The sequence below is a fragment of the Limanda limanda genome, chromosome 8 (genome assembly GCF_963576545.1).
Source record: "Limanda limanda chromosome 8, fLimLim1.1, whole genome shotgun sequence".
Classification (NCBI taxonomy): domain Eukaryota; kingdom Metazoa; phylum Chordata; class Actinopteri; order Pleuronectiformes; family Pleuronectidae; genus Limanda; species Limanda limanda.
Window position 1 is genome coordinate 21,235,725 of NC_083643.1, and position 22,533 is coordinate 21,258,257.

Sequence of the window (22,533 nt, forward strand, 5' to 3'; positions counted from 1 at the left end):
TTGGAAGTATATTTTGTTGAGCACAAACTTGATAAATTGTGGTGTTTCAAGTAAAACAGCACAGACTCACACGCCGGGTGGGCAGGTGAGGAATCAAACACAGGAAACTACTACAGAAAGCTACTCAATGCACTTCTGTGCAGTAACAAAGTGCATTTTATGTTTTAAAAGTACAGGGCCCGAGTACTTTTACATCAAATGGTCAGAAATAAATAAAAGGGTCACCAATACAGGGTCTTATGTAGATAATATAAAAAACACTTCTGTTTCTGACAGGAACAATTTGAAAATAAGGAAAATACCCAAAAAAGATTCAATCTTTTCTCTTTTCTATCATCATCATCATGTGAGATGTGTAACATAATCTCAAGAATTGACCTAATCAATGAGATATAGGCCATCTCAAAGTATTATAACATATGATTGAATTACATCATGCCATATTTAGACTAATTGAAATACTTTTAAACAGGCTGCACTATTTCATTAGTTTTCATTAAAGATTCACTTTCATTAGTTAATCTGTAGCGAAAATGTTCCTCTCAGCAGTCGTGCACTCTTCTCTGGCATCGTGACCCTCTGCAGGAAACAAGTCTGCCGCTCCTCTCTGACAACAAGCAAAACAACCTTGAGATGCTGGTGTCACAACTAATTAGCGTCTCAGACCGGCGGCTAGAGTGACACCGGTGTAAAATCCTGTCAGGATGGAGGGAGATAGAAAGAAAGAGGAGAAAACCCAGACAGGGACAGCGATGGAGAGGGGTAGACAGTGTGAGACAGGGCCGCCTTTGTTGAGCTCTGCGGCAGCACAAGTAGAGAGTGGAAGTAATGGGCTGGGACAGTCTGACTTCCGAGTGTGCGTGGTCTGCTCAGTTCATGAGTTGCTCTGACCTTTGCAGTAGTCGGCGGGGTCCTCCTGCTCCTCATCATCGGAGCCCAGGATCTCCTCCTCCGGCTCCGGGGGTCCCGTCGGCTCAGGGGGAGGCGGAGGGGGTGGCGGGGGAGGAGGGGCGCTCACTGGGGCTTTCTGCTGGGTCTCAGGCCTGTCAATGAAACAGTGGGAGGAAAGACAGTTAACCTCTCAAGTCACTTATTTTTACCTGAAATACAAGCTTGAGCAATTCACTTTCACACGTTTGAATAGTTGCAGCCATGACTCACAGCGAGGGCAAACATGAACTGCGCTTTAAGAGCAGATGACTAATATGAAAATAATAACTTGTGATATTTCCATATATAAATATGTCAGCTCTTCCAGTGTGTGCTGCTGACTGGCATCGTTGACAGTTATTCATCTTGCAATGAGCTCATGAAGGCTTTTACATTCGCTGCTCTGAAACACACTATGTCAGACAGGTTCTTTTCTGCAGAGAAAAACAAAGCTCAGGAGGAAACGTGCAACATATCTGTGTTCAGGGGTGGACTGGCCATCGGGCATACCGGGCATAATCCCGGTGGGCCGTTGACCCAATGTGGGCCGGTCTGGTCCGCTATGTTGTTGTTTTGTTTTTTTTCTCTTCTTCCTCTCTAAATTCCCTCCAATTGGGCCGGCCAATTGGCTACAGAGGGCTAGCAGTGTGTTGCCAGCATCGACACATATTATTGGTCTATTGTTTGTCATTGTCAATCAATCATGGGCTGACAGGCTCAGAGAGCCCTGACAGTGCTGTCAATCACAACACAAACCAGGGTGGGGCGGGACCTCATTGCATTGGCGGTGGGAGTCGCGGGACGGGCTGCTGCTGAAACAGAAACTTAAAATGGATAATAAGAGTAAAAAACGCATCGGGGAAAAAAAGCAGAAGTCTCTGGAGGTGGAGGCTGCTAAATGTGCCAAACTGACGGACCTATGTGGTGCCGGGTTCACCAGCCCAGCAGCAGCAGGTGCGCCGGGAGACGAGCGAGGAGGACTCGACAATGATGAGCGAGTGGAGGCAGACATGTGAGCGCGCATTTTCAATTTTCAATACATTCTCCAAACTGGCTCGTTACTTGAGCAGCGGAGGTTGGCGTCGCACGCCTCTACCGACGGCGCACCTCTCTCTCTCTCTCTCTCACTCGCTGCCCCCTCCCTCCTGAGATGTGCAGGTCCCGGTGGCGTGTTTGCCGTCGGGGGGGGGCAGCGCGAGAGGTTGGTCTATCCCTCCGCAGGTTCACCTTCAGAAATCTTGTTACGACTTTTACTTCCTCTAGAATAGGATAAGAGATAGTGTCTTATTTTGTGTGCCTATAGTATAGTGGTTATACTGTGGTTTATTAATGTTCTTGGGCAGACACAAGAGGCACTTGTTTATAGTTAAATAGAAGTTCAGATGCACTGGTCCATTACTATTTGAACCTCAGCATCTAGGGTTCAAAATTGGTAAAATTATACATTATATGCATATTGTTGTTGTAATTTTTCAGTCAGTTGAGATAAATCTTGAGGAGAAACATTTTGGGTTGTTTTGTGTCTGTATAGACCTACTATAAAAAGCAATTTGCATTTTTAATTTTAGTTCTTGTACTTTTGATACTTAAGTACATTTCAACACCAGATACTTTTGATACTTAAGTACTTTTAATATGAGCTACTTTAAATTGACGTAACTTATGTCTTCTAAATGTCTTAATGGCAGATGTGCTCGGCTAATTATGTGGGCCGGTCTGAGCCAAAAAATGCCCGGGCCGTTTTGTTCTCCCAGTCCAGCCCTGTCTGTGTTTGAAATACATAAAAGGATAAACTACAGCCATCAATTGCCAGTTGCTGAACAAATTAAGTACATGCATTCTGGAGAAACTCACATTGGAGCGACTGTAAGTCCAAAGGAAAGAGGGACAACCTCACAACTTCTCTGCACTGTTTTAAATGAGGAAGCGGTAGAGGCACAACAACACCTGATCCATTCAAGAATTTTCTGCAAGAGGAAGAACAAGTGCAAAGAAGACACTTAAATAAATCCTATATCTATTCATTTTAAGTGAAAGAAATATATTTATTTTTGATTTCACTTCCTGCCTCTGCATTCTGCTCTGTCCCTGTCTGTGAGTGCTGCTGGCTGGTTCTTCTATCAAGACCACTAAGACACTGCAGTATATTAGAACTGGTACCACCACAGTGACTCAGCCAATTTTGCCGTACACCTCTCTGAACTCTGGCTGTTTGGGAATGTTGTTGTTACCTTGCTGCCCCCAAAAAAAACCATTGTTGATATTTAATCTGTGCCCAGCATCCCCAGCAAACAGCTCTGCTGTAACCTGCCACGCTCAGCCGGCCTCCTCTGGCGTGCTTCACTCTGGATTCTCTGTTTGCCTATACATTTTTTTTTTACTAGTGCTGTCTTGTTAGAACCAGCATCTTCTTCAACACTCGCTTTGTCAGTTCATTTTGAATTCTTGTCTTAAACCTCATTTTAAGTCTGCATGTGACTCTGCTCCTGTGTCCTATGTTCCATTAGCATTAGAAATCCTGACATTAAGTCGGTCTGGAAGACAGACTGTATACAAAGATGGACGACAGGTCTCCACTTCATCCCACTATCAAGAAGTGAAGCTTAAATCTCCCAGATTCAAACGCTGCCAACTTGTGCATTTGGAGAATCTGTGCAGAATTGATCTGAGGGTTGACCGATCGTAGTGAAATCCCCCCAATACATGTGCTTAACCAATCGTGATTCAGTCTCCGCTGTCAATCTAGGCATTTTAATAGCATCAATTAACTATTAAAACCAAATTGGCTGGAAGAATTAGCACTTGAACAAACTTTAGTGTGATAACAACTGACTGAAACCATCTTGGTCCTTGTACTATACACAAACATGAGGAGGGTGGGATGTATATGACCTGCAGCCAGCCACCAGGTGGCGATCAAGATGCTGTGGCTTCACTTATGGGAAGCAGTCATTTTGTCCATCTGTATAGACAGTGTATGTCCTGGAACCAAGTTTATTTGTGCAATAAGCCCATTTAAAATTTGTCACATTGAAATTCAATAATTAATGTCTGAATGGTGCAGCACTACAGTCCAAAGCAAACTGTAACTTCTGTCAAACTCAGACAGAATAATTATTCCTGCATTCCCCATTTCTCTTAAAGTAAGCACAATATACAAGTCTTCTTCATGATTAGGTTTATAATAAAAAATGTAAACTGTGATATGTACCATTATCTCAATATCAGTTATCCTCCCAACACTTATATTTAGGACTTATTCAGATTTGTCATATTGATTCTTATTGTTACATCGTATTGTGACAATAACTTTATGAAGGATTCAAACAGAGTAACTATTGTGAGTCAATGAGAGACTTTGGTTTTCAAAGGGTCAAACACAGTTGGTTCGTGGACAGATATGGTTTGTAGCTCAGAGACGGTCAGGTTGAACTCATCCACACCCACTCCTCACCTCAGATATGAATCAGCAGATAAAATGGAAACTGTCCAACAACAGACACAACGAAAAACAACTTCTTTCAATCCTGAGAAAAATGTAGCACACCATAAAAACTATGGCGACCTTGAAAGGGGTATTCGGAGCAGGTATTTCGAAAATGTACGACATGATTAATGACATAGGCGTAATAATAAATAGAATATCTGGAATGACAAATAGATGGATAGATTAGGCTTCATCAGCTTTTCAGGGTTCATCTCCCCGTTCCACTTCCTTGCCCTTGTCGGAAATGGAACTGAGCCCATGGGAGGGTGAACATTAAATAGGCTGCAGAGCACAGGCTGCCTCTTCTCTTCAGGCCTGGCCGAATTTTCTGCATTTAGCTGGCGCTCTTATCCGGGGCGACTTACAATGAGTGATCAGGCGGGGCACTGCCATGGCACACATGGATATTTATGGATATTTTTGGGAACTTGTGCGTGAAATCGAACCTCTACGGCTACGCCATCATAGTGCCACAATGCCACTTCCTTCAGGACATTGACGTGATGGCTTTTAGTTATATTGTGTTAATATTACCTCATACTCAACACACTGTAAATCAAAACTAGACACAAACATGCATAGCCATAGAGGAACACATGCACAATGTGTAGCACATACACAGCCAACACAAGTAAAGAAGGAACTCCCTGAAGTTGACGGCTTGTCAGTGATTTTTTCCATTTCTAACATTTTCTTTTCATATATAGATGTTGTTGCTGATATCTCCACAGTGTCCATCAGTTATAAACATGTTTGTAACTAAATCATATTTTCTTGGGTGCAACCGGCAGCATTTTCTCCTCATCATTCTCCAAAGAGGTTAATTTTCACCTGTGTTTGTTTGTTAGAAGGATTACACAAACACTACTGAACCAATTTCTACGGAACTTGGTGGAGGGATGGGGACTGGGTCTGGGGAGACCCCATTGATCGTCGGTGCAAGAACTACACAATCATGTTTAGGAATGTGAGCCTTGACTGAGGTGTGTGCTCTACCAAGTGCCATTCTTTGGGCCAACAAACATTTATGTACACATGCCACTAAATGTATCATGTGTACAACTACACACTAGGATGAATGTGCCGTGCTGTACAAATTCCTTCACATTTATTGTTTTTATAAAATAGGTATATAATCAAAGTGACAGTCAGCTAAGTAACCTCATCTCACGCCAATAATAGATGCAGACAGTGTTCTGAGATGTGAATAAAACTCGTGCATTCATACTCAAACAGGTTGACGTTTTCCGTCAATCAGACATTTCAACCTCAATCCAGTCTTCATCTAAAGAGAAGTGGCTCCTTCAGCAGCATGTCTGTGAGACTGAATGAGACCAGCTGAGCCTGTGAGAGCTTGTCAAACACTTCTTATTCAGCGTCACTTCACGCTGGCAACATGATCAAATGCTAAATTAAGACAGAGAAAAAATGTAAACACGTAAACACACAAAGCCCGCGCTTGTGAGCTGTTATTTAATTGCGGTCACAGGCGCAGACACATGATGGAGGCTCTCGGTGTGTTACCATAGCAACTGCAGGGCAAGGAGGAGGAAGAGGAAGAGGGAGGAGGAGGGTGTTCAGGACAAAAAGTGTTAACCTGGTGGCAAGGCCAACAGGCACAAACAGACACACAACGGCTCGGCTCCTCCCTTCCTGCAGATAAAGACAGAAGATGACTTGGCATTGAGATTTCCTTGCCGTTTTACAACTCGTGCGCACCCATAGACACACACACACACACACACACACAAACAGACACACACAGGCAGTAGAGGGTGTCCTTGCAGTAGGATGCAGCTTCTTTATCAAAGCAGTCACGTAGGGTGTCATACATCACGTCTATAGGCTCAGTGCTTTTATACTGCCCATCTTGCCATTGGCAGAACAGACACTTAACCCCCATAACTTCCTGGACCCGTGCCGAGCAGCCAAAACATTAAGATAGCAAAGACGCCGTCTGAGTAGGAAAGACAAGCAGAGCAGAGGCGGTGACAGAACAGAGAGGAAATGGAGCGGACGGACAGACAGAAAACAGAGAGCAAGAGGTAGAGATGTAGAGGAGGAAGAGGAATAGAAAGAAAGAGAAAGAAAGAGAAAGGAAGTCAGATGTAGAGAGAAACGAGTCAACCACCAGCCAAAGAGAGGGAGAAAACAGAGAAAGGCAGACAGACAGGGAGAGGTCAAAATTATGAAGGTGATAATAGAGAGACAGACTGAAAGACAGAGAGAAAGAGATACCCAAACAGAGACAGGGAAAAAAAGAAAGACAGAGAGCAGTAAACTAACAACAGACTCACAACAGACTCAGAAAGGGCCCTGAGAAGAGGAGAAGAAAATAAATAACAGAACTAAGGAGGAAAATACAGAAGGCAAGCATGAATCCATCCACACTGACCCATACTGTACATAAACCCAACCTAAACAAATGACACTGTCAGACAGGTGGAGGTGGAGAGAGCATCAGTGGTGAGCAGGTCAAACACCGGCTCTAACAAACTAAGGGGCTATGGGTTAGTTTTTCTCCTATTTCGTTTGTATGAAAATTGTATTCGATGCAAATCACCTCATGGATCCCTAGAGTTTCTCGCTCAAATGCATTATCAATACATTTCGTACTCATATTTTTTTTCAATTCTTTGGTTAAAAAGAAAATGGATTTGTATCTTTACACATAACATCTGATTTGTACAAACCACATTTATAAAACCACCACAATCTGCATTAACCTGTAAGTCTTATAGATTAAGATACATTTTATTATCCCACACACATGCACAGGCACACTCATGCAAGGGGAAATTTGATCTCTGCTTTTAACCCATCTGGTGCAGGACACACAGAGCAGTGGGCAGCCGTGTACGGCGCCCGGGGAGCAGATGTTAGGGGAGTAAGGTGCCTTGTTCAGGGGCACTAGACAGGTTCGTCTTTTTGTTGTTTCTCCGTGGAGTCGAACCAGAGACCTTTTCTGCCCATAATCCAAGTTTCTGCCACTAGTCCACCGCCTCTCCCTCCTTATAACGTTCCCACTGGCGTCCGACGGGTTTCACTCTATCCAATCAGGAATGATTGAGTCCCCCCCTCTGGTCAAACCGGCACTAATCAATTCCCTCCATTAATTGGCACTAATTCACACTCTAGGAGCAACAATTTCCTCTTCAAGAAGGTGTAGTTACACCACAGCACATCTCCTGCAGTAGCTACATTCTTTTAGATTACAGACAATTACAGACAAACTTTTAGCAACAACTTAAAGAATGTGTGTGAGTACCTTGCCTCAGGGCCGAGTGGGAGAAGTAAATATGAACCACCAGGACTGTCCCACGAGTAAAGTATTTCATGTTTATATCAAACAAGTGTGTGCTTGTGTCGCCGTCCCCTCTCCTGCAATAATGCATGTTTACATGGTTGTATTAAATGTACATTTTAATGGAGGTTACTTTGTACGTGTACAACCTTGTATTGGTAAAGCGGTATTTTGAAGCTGGAGCTGCTGTTCCAGCACATGTGTGTAGAGAGTGTAAAGAGCAGGTTGAGACATGAGTCTTTCACTGCATTTTTACTGTAGAGGTAAATAACTGCAGTATGTACCTTACACACACACACACACACACACACACACACACACACGCACACGCACACACATACACACAAACACACACTTATACATGCACAGGCTTCTTCTTACATCTTAAGCCAAGTAAAAGAGTGTGTGCAGGTCATAATGAACACAAACACACACACACACACACACACAGGATTTTGGCCTAACACCCAACAACGGCATCTGTAGCACCAGTGTTAGATTTTTAAGAGCCGGAAACGTTTTCCATGTCCCGGGTGGCTTATCTAAACATTTTGTTCTAAATCGTTGAAGAAGACATTTCTCCTCCCACACACAACTGCATGTATGATCCGTTTACATGTTTGTGTAAGGCTAACCCTACTTGAAAGGTCTGTCTTGTTGCTATAATAAGCCGACGGCAATGTCCAAGCTCCGGCATTCACGCTTGAAAACCAGTTCTGTCACGAAGCTCATCATCCTGACTGCAGTGGAAATGTTGTGCCGTGATGGAGTATGTGGAGAAAACTGTAGCGGAGAACAAATGTGAAATGATTTCATTTGACGGATTCCACAGGGAGGAGAAACTGAGATGCAAACCAAAGACCGGATTCAGAACAAATTGTAAAGCAGTTGGTTTTTTTCCTCCCTGTAAATTCCTCCTCGCACCACGCTGTGCCCTCGTGTCTGGACAGCTATGCTTCTGTAAAGTGCTGACGTGACAGGGCAGCAGTGAGAATGTCAACATGTGTGCAGGTAAAACAAGTTTCCATTTTGATAATACAACTGTGTGTCAGCTTATACAAGAGTCCAGGGGTGGGCAGATGAGTAGCTATAAAGGTTCTAAGTAGGGCTGGGCAACGATTAAAAGTTTTAATCGCGATTAATCGCATGATTTCCCTGATTAATCACGATTAATCGCATTTGTATACGCAAAATCCAATAATGAATTAAAAAGTAGTGTATAGCGCAATTTTATTTTCAATGTTCTGCCATATGAACGAAAGTGCCATAACATTTGTTGTGCAAACACTTTTAACATCAGCATTTAATACAGTAGCAGTTAAATAAAATATTCAGTGTAAATCTCAACTTAACAATGTTATCAAAGCAAATACAAAATTAAATCTCAATGCCACTGCCAGGGCATTAATGTTATCCTCTTCGTTATGAAAAATGTATACTCCTCCCTGCGTATAACGTAGTCTGCCGAAGCCTGGCTCCGCTCGCTGTTTTGTTGAGTGATTTGCTGATATCAACTGTGTGTTTTGCATTTAGGTGATATTTTAGACTGGAAGTACTCCGGTGATAAGAAAATTCACCTTGGCAGTGGCTACAAATTACTTTGGTTCTGTCGACTCCCCCGTCTGGAAGAACTTTAAAATGAAAATGGCCATGTAAAAGCTCCGTACCCTTATCCATGGTTGTTTATCCGCCAATTATTTTCTTTTTTCCGGTTCCGCAGCAGTCAGCAACAGACTTTCACAAAATAAAAGCATGACTTTCACAATAAAACAATAAATAATCAAACCTGAGTTAATGCGAGATAAAATAATTAACTGAGTTAAATAAGTGATGAGTTAACTCGATTAAAACGAGTTAACTTGCCCAGCCCTAGTTCTAAACGGGTTTTTTTTATAATTATTAAAGATCAGAGTGAAACTCTTAGTTTGGCGCAACTGTAGGTGATATTCTCCAAAACATATTAGATTGAGTTCTTAATTGAAAAATCGATTGTAGTAAGTTGCCTTGAAATTTTACATTTTCTGAACCTTTTCCTTTTAGCAGTGTTAGATTAACTGAGACACCTCTTAGAATAATGATTCCTTCATCTACTCAATATAATCAATTTCTGCTGTTGAAGGGAAATGGTCTCAGTTAGTATTTGGACTAATCTGTTTGTATTCAGTTTGTCCACATTGGGAAAGTTTGGGACAACATTTCTCAGGAGGACATTTCCTTATGTGATGCAGAAATGTTCTGAAACTTGCAGACAAAGAATACATTTTTTCTTTTTATATAACTTCTTTTGATGATTTTAGCCCACATACCGGTTCCAGTTTTGTTTGCAGCCTGTATGGTGAGTCCTCGTCCATAAAAATAAAATCAGTAACTGAACAACTTAAAAGAAAGATCAACAATATTCCTGTTGGCTCGTGGTGAATCTGGGTCTCACTGTACCAACCTCATTTAATGACACACATTGCATAAGTTGTTTTTTAAAAGAAAATCAATGAAAAGAAACAAGTTAACTAAACAGTTGGGGTCTTTTGTGTGTGTCAGTTTAATTTGACTATGATACAGCAGTTGTTAAAGATGTACATTGAACCGAAATTAAATAATGTTACTTCATCACTGTGCTCAAGTATAGTTTCTATTTTCCATTTTTAGCATCATTATATCCTCTACTCCTACAAACCTTTCACTTAAATTCTCATTTTACTTAAATTATAATGTATAATAAAAAAATGGGCCAAGCCTTTTTGTCAATTTTAGAATTGTGCTCTTAATTTGCACAATAATTCATTATTAATAGGAATCCATAATATATAGCTATGCTAAGCTGACAAATGAGGTTTTTACTTTGGTACCTTAGCATGAATGTAATGTGAACGGAATTGTACAATTATTTTAATTTGAATAACTATTTAATCACTATATGTATTTCCTCCATCCCTGTTACACAATTAAAATATTTCCATCAACATATATTTTAATATTTTCTAAGGTTCTAAGAATGAGTCAGCATAGAGAAAAATATCAGTTGTAATAGTAGTTGGTTGGATCTAATAGTTCTGCCCACATTCCGTCAGAGACTTCAGATCAGTGATGCACCCTGCTGCTGCTAATGACAGTGGAAATCACATTGCTAACATGTTTACAAGACGCTGCATTAAACCGCTCTCGAGTTCGGACTTGATGAGTTATCCTTAAATATGTCTTGTTATCACCAAGGTAACAGGTATTCCTTAGCAACAAGAGCATCGTCCTCCGCTGTCAATGCTAAGGCGTGGGTTTCAGACCGCGGGTGTCCTTCAGCTCAGCTTATCCGTCCCAGCGGTCTCTACCTCTGATTGATTCATCGTTAATCTTTCGTTCTCTCCGTCTCTCTGTCTTGGCCCGTGTCGGCAGGACAGCTGACTCATTCTCTCCTCTCCTCCAGAGTATCTGTCTGTGTGGAGAGCTGAGATCTCACTGCTATTTTCAGGATGCAGCCTGACGTCACAGCACAGGCTGCACTGCCAACATATAACCTGTAGTTGCACATTACAGCTATGTGGGGTCCGGTTCGATACCACTAGCTCCCGATTCAACGGATTAGCACAAGGTGCAATGCAACATTCCTAAACTCTATGAATGTGCAAGTGTCTGCTGCCATAATCCTGAGCTTCTATTTTAGCTTCAGAGGGATTTTCATTGGCAAATACGGAGAATCAACAAGACAGAGCAACATGGCAAGAGACACTGACAAGGACCACTGTGGTTTATTACATTTTTTATGTTCAGGCCACCATTTTTCCCTTTTCTTTTGGAAATACAATGTTTCGTCAATTCTACAGGCTTCTGTGAATTTGGCAGCGAAAAACACAATATACCTTTTCATAGAAGATACCCATTCTTAACTTTCAATCCTTTTTTTTCACTTTGTACAGAAGCAGAATGAATTCACACAGTGTGTTCGGAAGAATCCCCTCTTTACACAAAATTTTGATGAATTCAAATCAATTTCATAGATTTTTTCTTTTGCATCACAAATTTCTTTTGGTTATGAAAACATTGTGCTCATGATGTAATGGCTTAGATTTATAAAATGAGGAAACACTGGTATTTATAGGGTTCCACAAAGCAACAAGCAGTCACTCACTCTTGTAGGATGTGAGCACGATGACAATTTTGCCTCTAAATAAAAACAACCTCTATGCGACTGTGGAAAAGGATTGCAGGGGTGTCCCTGCCCTACTTCAGGCGCTGCAGTTAGTACCTGAAATTGTTGTTGTTAAATGTCAAACCAAATGGATGACTGTGCCTTTCTTAATTGCAGCATTTTTTTGCCGAGATAAACTGCATTCGAAACATTCACAACAATGAGATGCTTACACATGCAGCCTCTTGATATAAATGTCTCTATTCTTGTAGTTCTTCACGACTCCCGTGCAGCACACCATTAACCAGGGCTGCATATTGATGAGATGACTGTCCCCGAGTGAGAAAAGCCAGAAGCAATGGAGGGAGGGAGTTCTGTCCTTTGCCTTCTCTGGTGGTTTTGTTGGCATCCACCGCAGTGAGAACCTCACAATGAGGCAGGTTCACCACCTAATAAGCAGCCTCTCGTGTGGTGAAGCTGTTGTGACACAAAGTTGAACTGGAATATTGTGAACTGTGTTGTGGATCTGTCGCGACCTCCAAGTGACCTCTGAGAACTCCTCTATCACCAGATGTGTCAATGAGAACAATGCAAATATCTCTTATACAAAGATTACCTGAATAAATTGGATTAACTTGAAACTCCAGCTTGACTAAAGTTACATACTACTATGTTTTCTTTTTAAAACACATCAACCACACTACTTTTGATTTAGAGCTGCTAAAACAGAGAAGTTTGAAAACGCTGCCGACTACGTTTTAGTTTGAAAACTCTGTGGATGTGTTTTAGTCTGGACACGCCGAAACTGAGATTTTATGGAAACTATGACATAGACGCTCACAACTCACAACAAGTCAGCTTGCTGATTGTTTTTTATCCAGGCACAAGGTAGACGGATTCTTCAGCATCTTATCACATGACCCCCCTTCAAGGAAACAACCAGCATCTGCCTTTCCCACCAGTGTAGAATGCAACAAGGAAAATCAATTACAAGCATTGCTGACCCTGTTGTCTTTGCTGAAAGCTGCTGTGCAGTTCATTTCTGCATTTTGTAATGTAAATGCTAAATTTTTACACAGTACTCTGGATGTAGCCTAAGAAGCTAAAGGTCAATTCACTGAAGGATTCTACTGGTTAACATCAAGAGTTAGTGGAGCAGAGATTGTTCCTTGCAGTATAAATTAATTAAAAAGTATTAAGGCCGATTTTTGCTTCTCCGTTTTTTCTAAAACGGACAGATAAGACTGCCCTATCCGCCGTGGAACGCCCTCTCCGAGCGCCTCGGACAGCTTTTCATACACCTCTGATTTTTCTAACTGTCCGTGTTTATTTCGGAGACCCCACGGACAGCCCTTGGCTGTGATTGGTCCGCGAACAACATCATTTCCGGTCGACGTCATTTCCGGATTTCACATTTCCGGACCTCAAACTTCCTGCTTCACAATATACACAAACACAACTACGATTCTACAATTAATGTGACGTGTGTTAAGCCAGCGGAGTTGTCCGGCTACCGGTGGCTCGTTAGAGCACTGACTGTATACGTGCACGGTCACATACGGTTATAACGAGCTTTCATAAAGGCGCTAGTGGGCTAAGCTAGCGGGCTAGCAACCATGCTAACTGCGGTGGTAACAGTGCAAAAACCCGCGGTCACGAATTCCACTTCTATCATGACACTGTTTCTACAATACCGTCAGGTTAGAAGCAAACACTGGGTAGTAGTTAGTGTCGGGAGTCCCTGCTGACTGTGTGTGGAAGCTGGGGGGGAGCTAGCTCCGTGTAGCTTCTAGCTACATGTAGCCTCAAGCAGATTCAAGCTGTGGAATCAGCAACACAGTTGGGAAACAAGACCAGGGAACCGCTGCGCTAAGAAACGATAACATCAGCATTTTGACCCGCTGGGTGTCACTTTATTTAGTTCTGTTAGTTGCCATGGTTCAGTGTGTGGGAGGCCAGCCGACAGAGGTAAACAAACACACGTGGACTTCTTCTTCCCAGAAATGGGGTAGGCTTCTCTGAGCTCGTCTTTCGTTGCGCCACCTATGGGTTTGGCGGTGAATTGTTTTCAAACGTACAGTCGTCGGACAAGTAAAAATCAAAAAGACTCTCTGGTCTTTGTGCATCCCTCTCCGCGAAACGGATACGTAGAAGCATACTGGAGCCTTTAGCATCCTCAGATTATCTTATAATACTCATTAATATATAATGCTGCCCCTTAGCAACTGTAGCTGCACAAAGCTTTTCAAGCATGTGATATTTTTCTTCTTATTTTCTACTTCTTCATGTTGTGATATTCATGGCCTGTTTGCATTGACCACTTGTTCCCTTAGAAACTGTAACAACTGAATTTCCCTCACACGGATCAATTGAGTGGCATCATAACCAGGAAACTCCCGCTAGCTCTGAGAAAAAGCTCAATGTACATAATGCAACCAAAAAAATCTTGCACTGAATGATGCCATTGCTCCCCCGTCACTGTACTGTGTCACTCCGGATGATAAAAACATTATCTGCTTTGCTGTAGCGTGAGTTCATTACCACAGTTAGAATGGGGCTGCAGTGTTTTGTGCAGCTCTCCATGTTGGATCTAAATACAGCAGATTCCAATAATAACCAATAAATACTCGGGCTTTGCTTTGTGCCACAGGGTTCATGCCGATCCATAGAGGCTGAATTGACTGCTGCTGGAACTCCCCACAGGCAGTCAATGGATGCAAGACCACACGCTACACTGCACTGACTGAGCTCCACAGTTAGACGTATGATGCATGATGTCTACACAGTAACAAATGCTAACACAGCCCAAGATAAGAGCCAATGGAAGCTAATGAGCAAAATCTATACACAAAGTCCCCTATGGCACGCACACATATTAGTGCACGGAAATAAACTTGCAGCAGGCGGACACACACATCGGCACCGTGACAAAACCAGTTGACTTCGGAAATCAGGAACACAGCTCTGCATGGCTGGTGGGGTGGAACATGTGTACACACAAACACACACATGCACAAAAACCCTTGAGTTAGGGGAATTAAGTGACATGCCTGCAGATCCAATAGGACAAGCACATTTGTCCCCTAAACATTAACACACAAACACACGTGCATAGCAGGATTTTTGTGTTCACATTTCTGATTTTGTTTGTGCGTCCACGTGTGCTCCATGTGCCCTGTTCTACAAAAAGCCATTAGTCCCACTATAGAAACATCCCCGTATCCACAGCGCCAGTGGGTGTATCGGCTGTATCTTTTAATGTGCAGTGCCCTTTACCCTCTTCCTTAAATAGGGCACTCATTCATTGAGTTCTGCATTTATACATTGCAGTGACGTCAGCCGGCCACAGAGCCCCCCATTGTGAGATGACATCCGCCCATTGCTTGTTACAGCGAGAGAGAGTGTCACAAAAATCCAAGAGAAATCTTTTGAAGCCACACATGAAGCATATAGTTTAGCAGATTAAAATGCTGTGACGCTTCTGTCGAGCCCTTTTCATCTATGACGTGATATAAGCACGTTTATAATCTATGGTGCTCGACCTCTTCGAGGCGTTCTCAAGATGTTCTGATGTTTTGAAAACAAAGTCATCACATTTTTTGTCTTCACTGTTAATAAGAAGTAAATTACTAGTCAATTTATGTATTAGTTTATCATAAGAAAACTGGCACCAGTTATAGTCGTTTTTCCAAGTAAAAATACCAAACATCAAGTGATAGGATTTGACTCTTTCCCCTTTTCCTCATGTTTTCCTTTTGTTTATGCCTGCCTTGGCTGTCCTTGTTTTGTATTTAATTTTGTGTGTGTGTGTGTTTCAGTGCAACTTCCCCACTCTTGATTCCTGCTAATCCACCTGCAAACATGACGTCAATTCTCCAATCAACTCACCCAGCCTGAGGAAACAATCAGCAGATTCCCCAATAATGGAAATAGCATTCAGTCGCGGCCCCAAATAGCTGCAGGGTCGTCTCACCACAGGATTCATTCAGCAGCTGTAGTGGGACTTCTTGAAAATGGCAGACAATCTTGGTAATTTGCCCAGATGTGATTGAACAGCTCCTTTTCCAGGAGAGAGACTAAATGGCTGTTGTAGTTAGACTGTTTGGTCAACTTTTTATCAACAATTATTGGCGCCATTTGAGTTTTTTATATTATTGATAATAAATTGCCCAGCAAGAAATCAGATGATGCTCCAAAAAATTACAAACATATGAATGTTTTGATTTCATCATATGAAAAACAGCCATATGAAATGCATATTAATACGTAATTGAATCTGATGCTCTGTTGATTAAACCCTGGAAATACCTTGTTGATGTGGAAATGCTAATAGTAACAATGCACAAGCTTTGTTTTTCAGCAAAGTTTTTTCAATCTGCCTAAATTTACCGTTGTTACAAGAAACAATGAGGAATCGTGCAACTGCTGGTTTGAGATTTAATTATTAGCAGGGCTGCTGCGGCCCACTCACCACTCCCATGGGACTTCACTGATACCAAAGGTTCCATCTCCCTCTCGGTAACACTAAGCCTCCTGAGAAGCAACATGACGTTATGAGTTTTCAGACGCAGGCTCTAAATAATGTCTAATAACCACTGCCAATCAAAGAGGATGTCAGATCTATATAAATATAACTGGACCTCATTATTACAATAAGATACAATATAGGCCTGTCAATCTAAGAGCTTTGCATGGTTTAAGATGAGCAGGCGTTTTCTATGGTCCCTGTCCAGAACCAGATTCATGTTGTCTCTGAACAGCTGAACTCCTCTTAACTCCCTGCTTCATTTACTGTCTGCCAGAAAATAATCAAGGGTTATTTTATTTAGATGTCTCTCCTGAGCTGTTTTGGGGATTGAGGGGTTTTGTCCTGATGAGATTCACAAATGAACATCACAGCTGAGTAAAATGACAAAGCAGCGATCCACACACTCCCTCTGACATACTGCACGTTTGCTGCTTTCCACTCGTAAAACTAAAGTTAATCTGCTGCAGGAACGTGCGCAGAATACGACTTGCATAAAACCACAGTGGAGAGTGTGGTTCGAAGACGGGTCGAGCACGGCCAAGAACATTTTGTGAAAGAGGTTATTACTTTCACAAAAGAAAAAGAAAAAAAAAGAAGTATATGTGACTCTGCAGAGAAAATCAAAATCTATTCCTAGCTGCAAAGCGTCCTTGAAATACCCCCCCCACACACACACCTAGCCCCCACCCCTTGCAACACACACTCACACTGAATACCTATGCACACATCACATATACACAACTTGTGATTTTATTATAATATTAATATTATTGTCCTTGTTTGTACTATACATCTTGTGTAATTAATATTTTGTTAACTCTCATAAGTAAAGGCTTAATGCCTATCACTGCACTGTATCCTTGTTTTTTCACTTTTTTACTATGAATTAATTGATTAATTTGGTTCAAACTAAAACTCAGGCTTTTCTGTTCTTGAACATACCTTTGAACATACAAGGGTTGTATTGTCAGCATTAATTCATTAATAAATCTGCCTTCCAAAATCCATTCTTGCATCAGAAACCAAGGGATATTCAGCCTACTGATAGAAAACATTGAACAATTTTGTATATAAATGAAGATATTTATAATATTTCAGAATCAAAACTGTTGAAATATTCAATCAGAAAATAAGCTCTTCACTTTATCTTTGCATACAGATGCAAATCCTACCAGTTGCACATGAGTAATCTCGTTCAGCTTGGAACTCACCTTCTATCATGTATCTAGGTTTTAGGATTATTATTTTTGCTTCCTGGTGGAGGCACTGCAGAGAGCCCATCTTTACAACAATCAAAACAAACACCATGGTACTGAACCACATATCTCTCTACCAGCTGAAAACCAGAATTCACACCCTTGCCCATTAGTCCTGTCAAGCATATTTCTCTTCCTCTGTTCTCCCTCTACCTTTTCCGGAGCGCCCTGTGGCGAAGGCGAAGGACGCACAGAGCCAGATCCCATCTTTTCTTAGTGGACAGACACGAGCCCAGCTCCATAGGACAGGAAGCAAGGATGGATGGAGGATCAGAGGAAACACAGTGGCTCCTGCTCTCTGCTGAAGATTCATGGACACAGCCGTGGTGGGGTGAGACGAACCCAGCCTTGAATTCCAGCTGAAGTCACGTGGGCCTGTGACACCCACCTGCTAAGGATCCACGTCAAAGCCCGTCTGAGGCTGGAGTGTGTCAGTGCACAGACACAAATCCACACACACACAAGCCCAAGCATTCTATAGCATTGTCCCAGATGCATCTATTTCATAAACACAACAGCACAAACACACACGGCAAGTCACACACACATCAGGAATGCAACACCCCACAGCACATTAGCACCTCTCCATCCCTCACCTAAAATACACTGTGATCACCCTTGAAAGACGTCCAATGTCAATTAAGCTCCCAGACACGGCTGTTACCAAAAATACTTTGCAGCTTGATTTGAATGTGCATGCCAGTGTGTCTGTAGCCAGTTTCAACGTGGAGTAAAACTAGGGCCTAGTTTCCGGACAAAGTTGGAGCTAATTATAAAGAAAGATCTGCATTGATTTTACCAGCTAGATAGATGTTGGTAAACTAATCCATAGACCTTGTTTCTAGATGAAGGACGCCTCTCAACTTCATCCCACTATCCAGAAATTAAACTAAGATATCCCGGATGTAAATGCCGCCATCTTGCGCATTTGGAGCCAGTCTGAGCATAACGGTTGGGGGATGGAGCCACCATCGCTAATCACACTTGACCAGTAATGAGTCGGTCCCAGCTCTCAATTGTGATTGCTTGTCAGCCTTTCATTTGCTGCTTTTCTCTCTTCTTTTTGGACACCGGTCTGTTGCAAGTAAAGTTTTGACTATTTTCTGACATGTGATGTCCCTGAAAGAAATCATTTACGCCTGAGAAATGGTTGGATTATGTATAATGTGTGGTAGGGTAGTGTCTTTATTTATATGGCAACTTTGATATGCTGATATACCTATTCTTGTTGTAACATTACCCTAACCGATAAATCTGACATGCTTTCACGATTAAATGATTAATTGATTAGCGAGAAGATGTCAGAAAGTTTCAAAGAGCACATGTTTATACATTCAAATAAACAATGACCAGGAAAACTTATAAAGACTCTTAAAAAACATACCTAACTAATTACGCAGTGTAATACTAACAAAATATCTACAGAGTTTTCAAATCACACCCACATCAAGATCGCATTATTGGCAGATATCGGCCCAAACTGTTGTCCAATTAGAGGCCTGGGTGTGAGCGAGTTGCCATACTGGAGGACTCTAATGAGTCCAGTGTTCAGTGAACCCACCGGGCCCGCTCGGGACTGACGTGGAGCGAGGAGAAAAAAGAAAACACCCATGACCCTGCTACAGGAGAACTAACAGCTGAGCAGTGTCCTCAGACACAACAGATGAATACTGTTCTCAGTTAAGCAGCAGACAAGTGACTCAGTCCTACAGGGCATAAGGCGTTAATGAGAGGGTTATGTGTGCAAGTATGTAAACATTTGTGCAAGTGTGATTGTGTTTGTGTGTCCGTGCACAGAGGGCAACAAAGTGATACCTTCAACTGAACACACGGTATCTTGCAGCACATGCATATGCAAAGCCTCACAAACAAACACATACCTCCCAACACACACACACACACACACCAAAACACAAACGGGCCATTATCATTCCACTGCTTCAGCGCTGCAGCATCAGTACAGATTAGTCCCCTGGTGACCCAGCATTACCAAACACACTGCGCAAGTCTGCAGAGAGCCATCTATCTTCTCCCTCCATCTCCCCTCTTCCCCCTCCTCTCCTTCCCCTTCTGCTTTTTTATCTCTGTCTCTGACGAGGCTCCCCCGCCGTCTCCGTCCGCTCTCTCCCGAGGATTCTGCCGTCCTTTCCTGTTCTTTGGTCTCCACGTCCCTATCTTGGACTTTCACGTTTCCGGCATTCTTCCTCTCGGCTTTACCTTCTCCTTCCCAGCAACTCCCGGGGATCATCTCTTTCCCGGGGCTATCTTTACGCGTCACTTTCTTCCGCTTCTCTCTCCAAAATATCTCCAAATGTTTTCACCCCCCCCAAATCTCACTCTTCCTCCATTTCCCTTTTTCTGCTGAGTTTGACTCACGCAGTGTCGTAGCAGTTCAGTCAAGTGTATTCACTGGTGATATAAAATAATGAGAAAGAAAGGACCTAGAACTACTGTATACCGTAACTTAAAACAGAGAAAAAGATGGGAGTAATAAAGGGGAATGTTTTTTCTTGACCTCCCGTCCCCCCTGTAGCATAATGGGAATGCAGCCTATTATTAGATCTGCTTAGTACCGAATAACTGTCCCTTGGAGAACAGTTGGTGGCTAACAATATACTAATAATGCAATATTTAATAGATATGGAAAAGTCCAATCCAAGAATTCTTCTGTGTACAATAGGAAATGTGTGTACTGAAAGAGATCAAATGCAGCTCAAAACATACATCTTAATGTATTATAGTTTGATTTATTATGACTTTCCGATCTATTAACCACAGTTCAATATTGAACGAGAATTCTTTATTAAGATTCATTGGGTGTCTCTGGTACGATGACACAGCGACAATCACGTCAACAATCAACGTGACATAATAGCAATACGCGTTGAAAGTGCTGCCAGGGAAACAACAAACAGAAGGAAGGATGGAGGTAAAACGGGTTGAGATAAGACGAGAGAATAAAGTGAGGAGATGAAAAGATAGAGATGGGAAGCAGCAGCACAGGAAATACTGGTATGCTGAACATGTAAACACACAGAGTGGACCAGAGTGTAAAGACACACACACACACACATAAGCAGTAGAAAACAAAGTACAATGAAGTGAAACGCTTTTTTCCTACTTGTAATGTTGATCTAATGGTAAAATTCCTTTTTTCTACAACCAGTTTAGTGGTAATTTAGCAAAAACCTGAAATGCAGTATTACTGAGATAGTGAAAATATGCTGTTAAATTGATATGAGACAAATAATTGTGAAAAGGTTTGCACTCTTATATTCTGGCTTTCCAGGAAATAGTGTTGTAGTAGTTTAGGTGCAGGTCGCCATGGTAATCATAGTTGAAAGCTCCTTTTAGACGGAGATGGAAAAACGTTTTTGCTGGTGATGGTTCCATGATGGAAACATTTACTGAAAAGCAGTGGAGCACTTTTTCCTAACAGACTATCAAATGGTCTGATGCAGGAAATCTTTCGTACACACAGAAATAACTCTTTACTACTTAGAACCTTCTTGAATTCTGGTTCAACCAAACGCCACTCTGTCTGTACAACCTTGCACAAAGTATACTGAGATATTTTTTACTGTATTACCTCTGTCAAGGAGGTTGTGTTCATTCCTGATTTTTTGTGTTTGTCTGTCAGTAGGATTATGCAAAAAACACCAACACCGTAAAGACTGGATTTTGGGCCAAGGAGGAATCCATTAACATTTGAAGAAAATTCGAGAAAGGCAGATCTATTTTATATTTTCTCTTTCTTTATAGTCGAAAAAAGATTTTTTATTGATATTTTTTTACAATAAACATTGTAGAGATCTTGAAAAATGTTGGCTTATTTAGGGGATTGAATTATGAGTGTGTTCAACTTGGTGCAGCTTGAATGATTTATTAACTGCACCACAATAAAGTAAGATGCTGAACCAGGTGAAAATATGCTGTTAAATTGATATGAGACAAATTATTCTGAAAATGTTTGCACTCTTATATCAGGAAATAGTGTTGTAGTAGTTTAGGTGCAGGTCGCCATGGTAATCATAGTAGAAAGCTCCTTTTAGACGGAGATGGAAAAACGTTTTGGCTGGTGATGGAACGATTACTGAAAAGCAGTGGAGCACTTTTTCCTAACAGACTATCACATGGTCTGATGCAGGAAATCTTTCGTGTCCACAGAGATAACTCTTTACTACTGAGAACCTTCATGAGTTCTGGTTCAACCAAACGCCACTCTGTCTGCACAACCTTGCACAAAGTATACAGAGATATTTTTTAATGTATTACCTCTGTCAAGGAGGTTGTGTTTATTCCTGATTTCCTTTGTGTTTGTCTGTCAGTAGGATTACGCAAAAAAAAACACCAACACCAAAAAGACTGGATATGGGCCAAGGAGGAATCCATTAACATTTGGAGCAAATTCGGGAAAGGCAGATCTAGTTTATATTTTCTCTTTCTTTATTGTTAAAAGATTTTTTAATTGATATTTTTTTTTACAAGAAACATTGTAGAGATCTTGACATTTTTTTGGCTTATTTGGGGCATTGAATTATGAGTGTGTTCAACTTGGTGCAGCTTGATTGATTTATAAACTGCACCACAATAAAGTAAGATGGTGAACCAGGTCAGAGCACCACTGTGCCAACTGCAGCCTCACAGCACCACCACCACACACTTTTGTTTTATAATCCCTCACCTTTTGTTACTTAATATTGAATCTGTGTCACATCAGCATTGGATATTGCAAAAATGATTTCAGTTTCATAAAGTGGCTTCACTTTCTTCCATTCAAGCTCATCAACTGTGCTTCTACTGATGCCTCTGCACGATCCTTGACCTCAAACGACACTCTGTGACACTAGAACCCAGCTGAGGTCACGTGACCCACTCCTTGGGGGTATCGCCATGGCGGTGGCTTTC

The 22,533-nt window shown here is 41.7% G+C and overlaps 1 protein-coding gene across 1 annotated transcript in view; it reads right to left on the bottom strand.

Annotated features, from left to right (window-relative positions):
• The window catches only part of LOC133009720 (SRSF protein kinase 2-like), a 52,111-nt gene that overhangs the window by 21,551 nt on the left and 8,027 nt on the right, over positions 1-22,533 (bottom strand). The window contains exon 3 of the mRNA XM_061077257.1: positions 892-1,043. Coding sequence (XP_060933240.1) covers positions 892-1,043 — 152 coding nt within the window. The remainder of the gene's footprint in view (positions 1-891; positions 1,044-22,533) is intronic.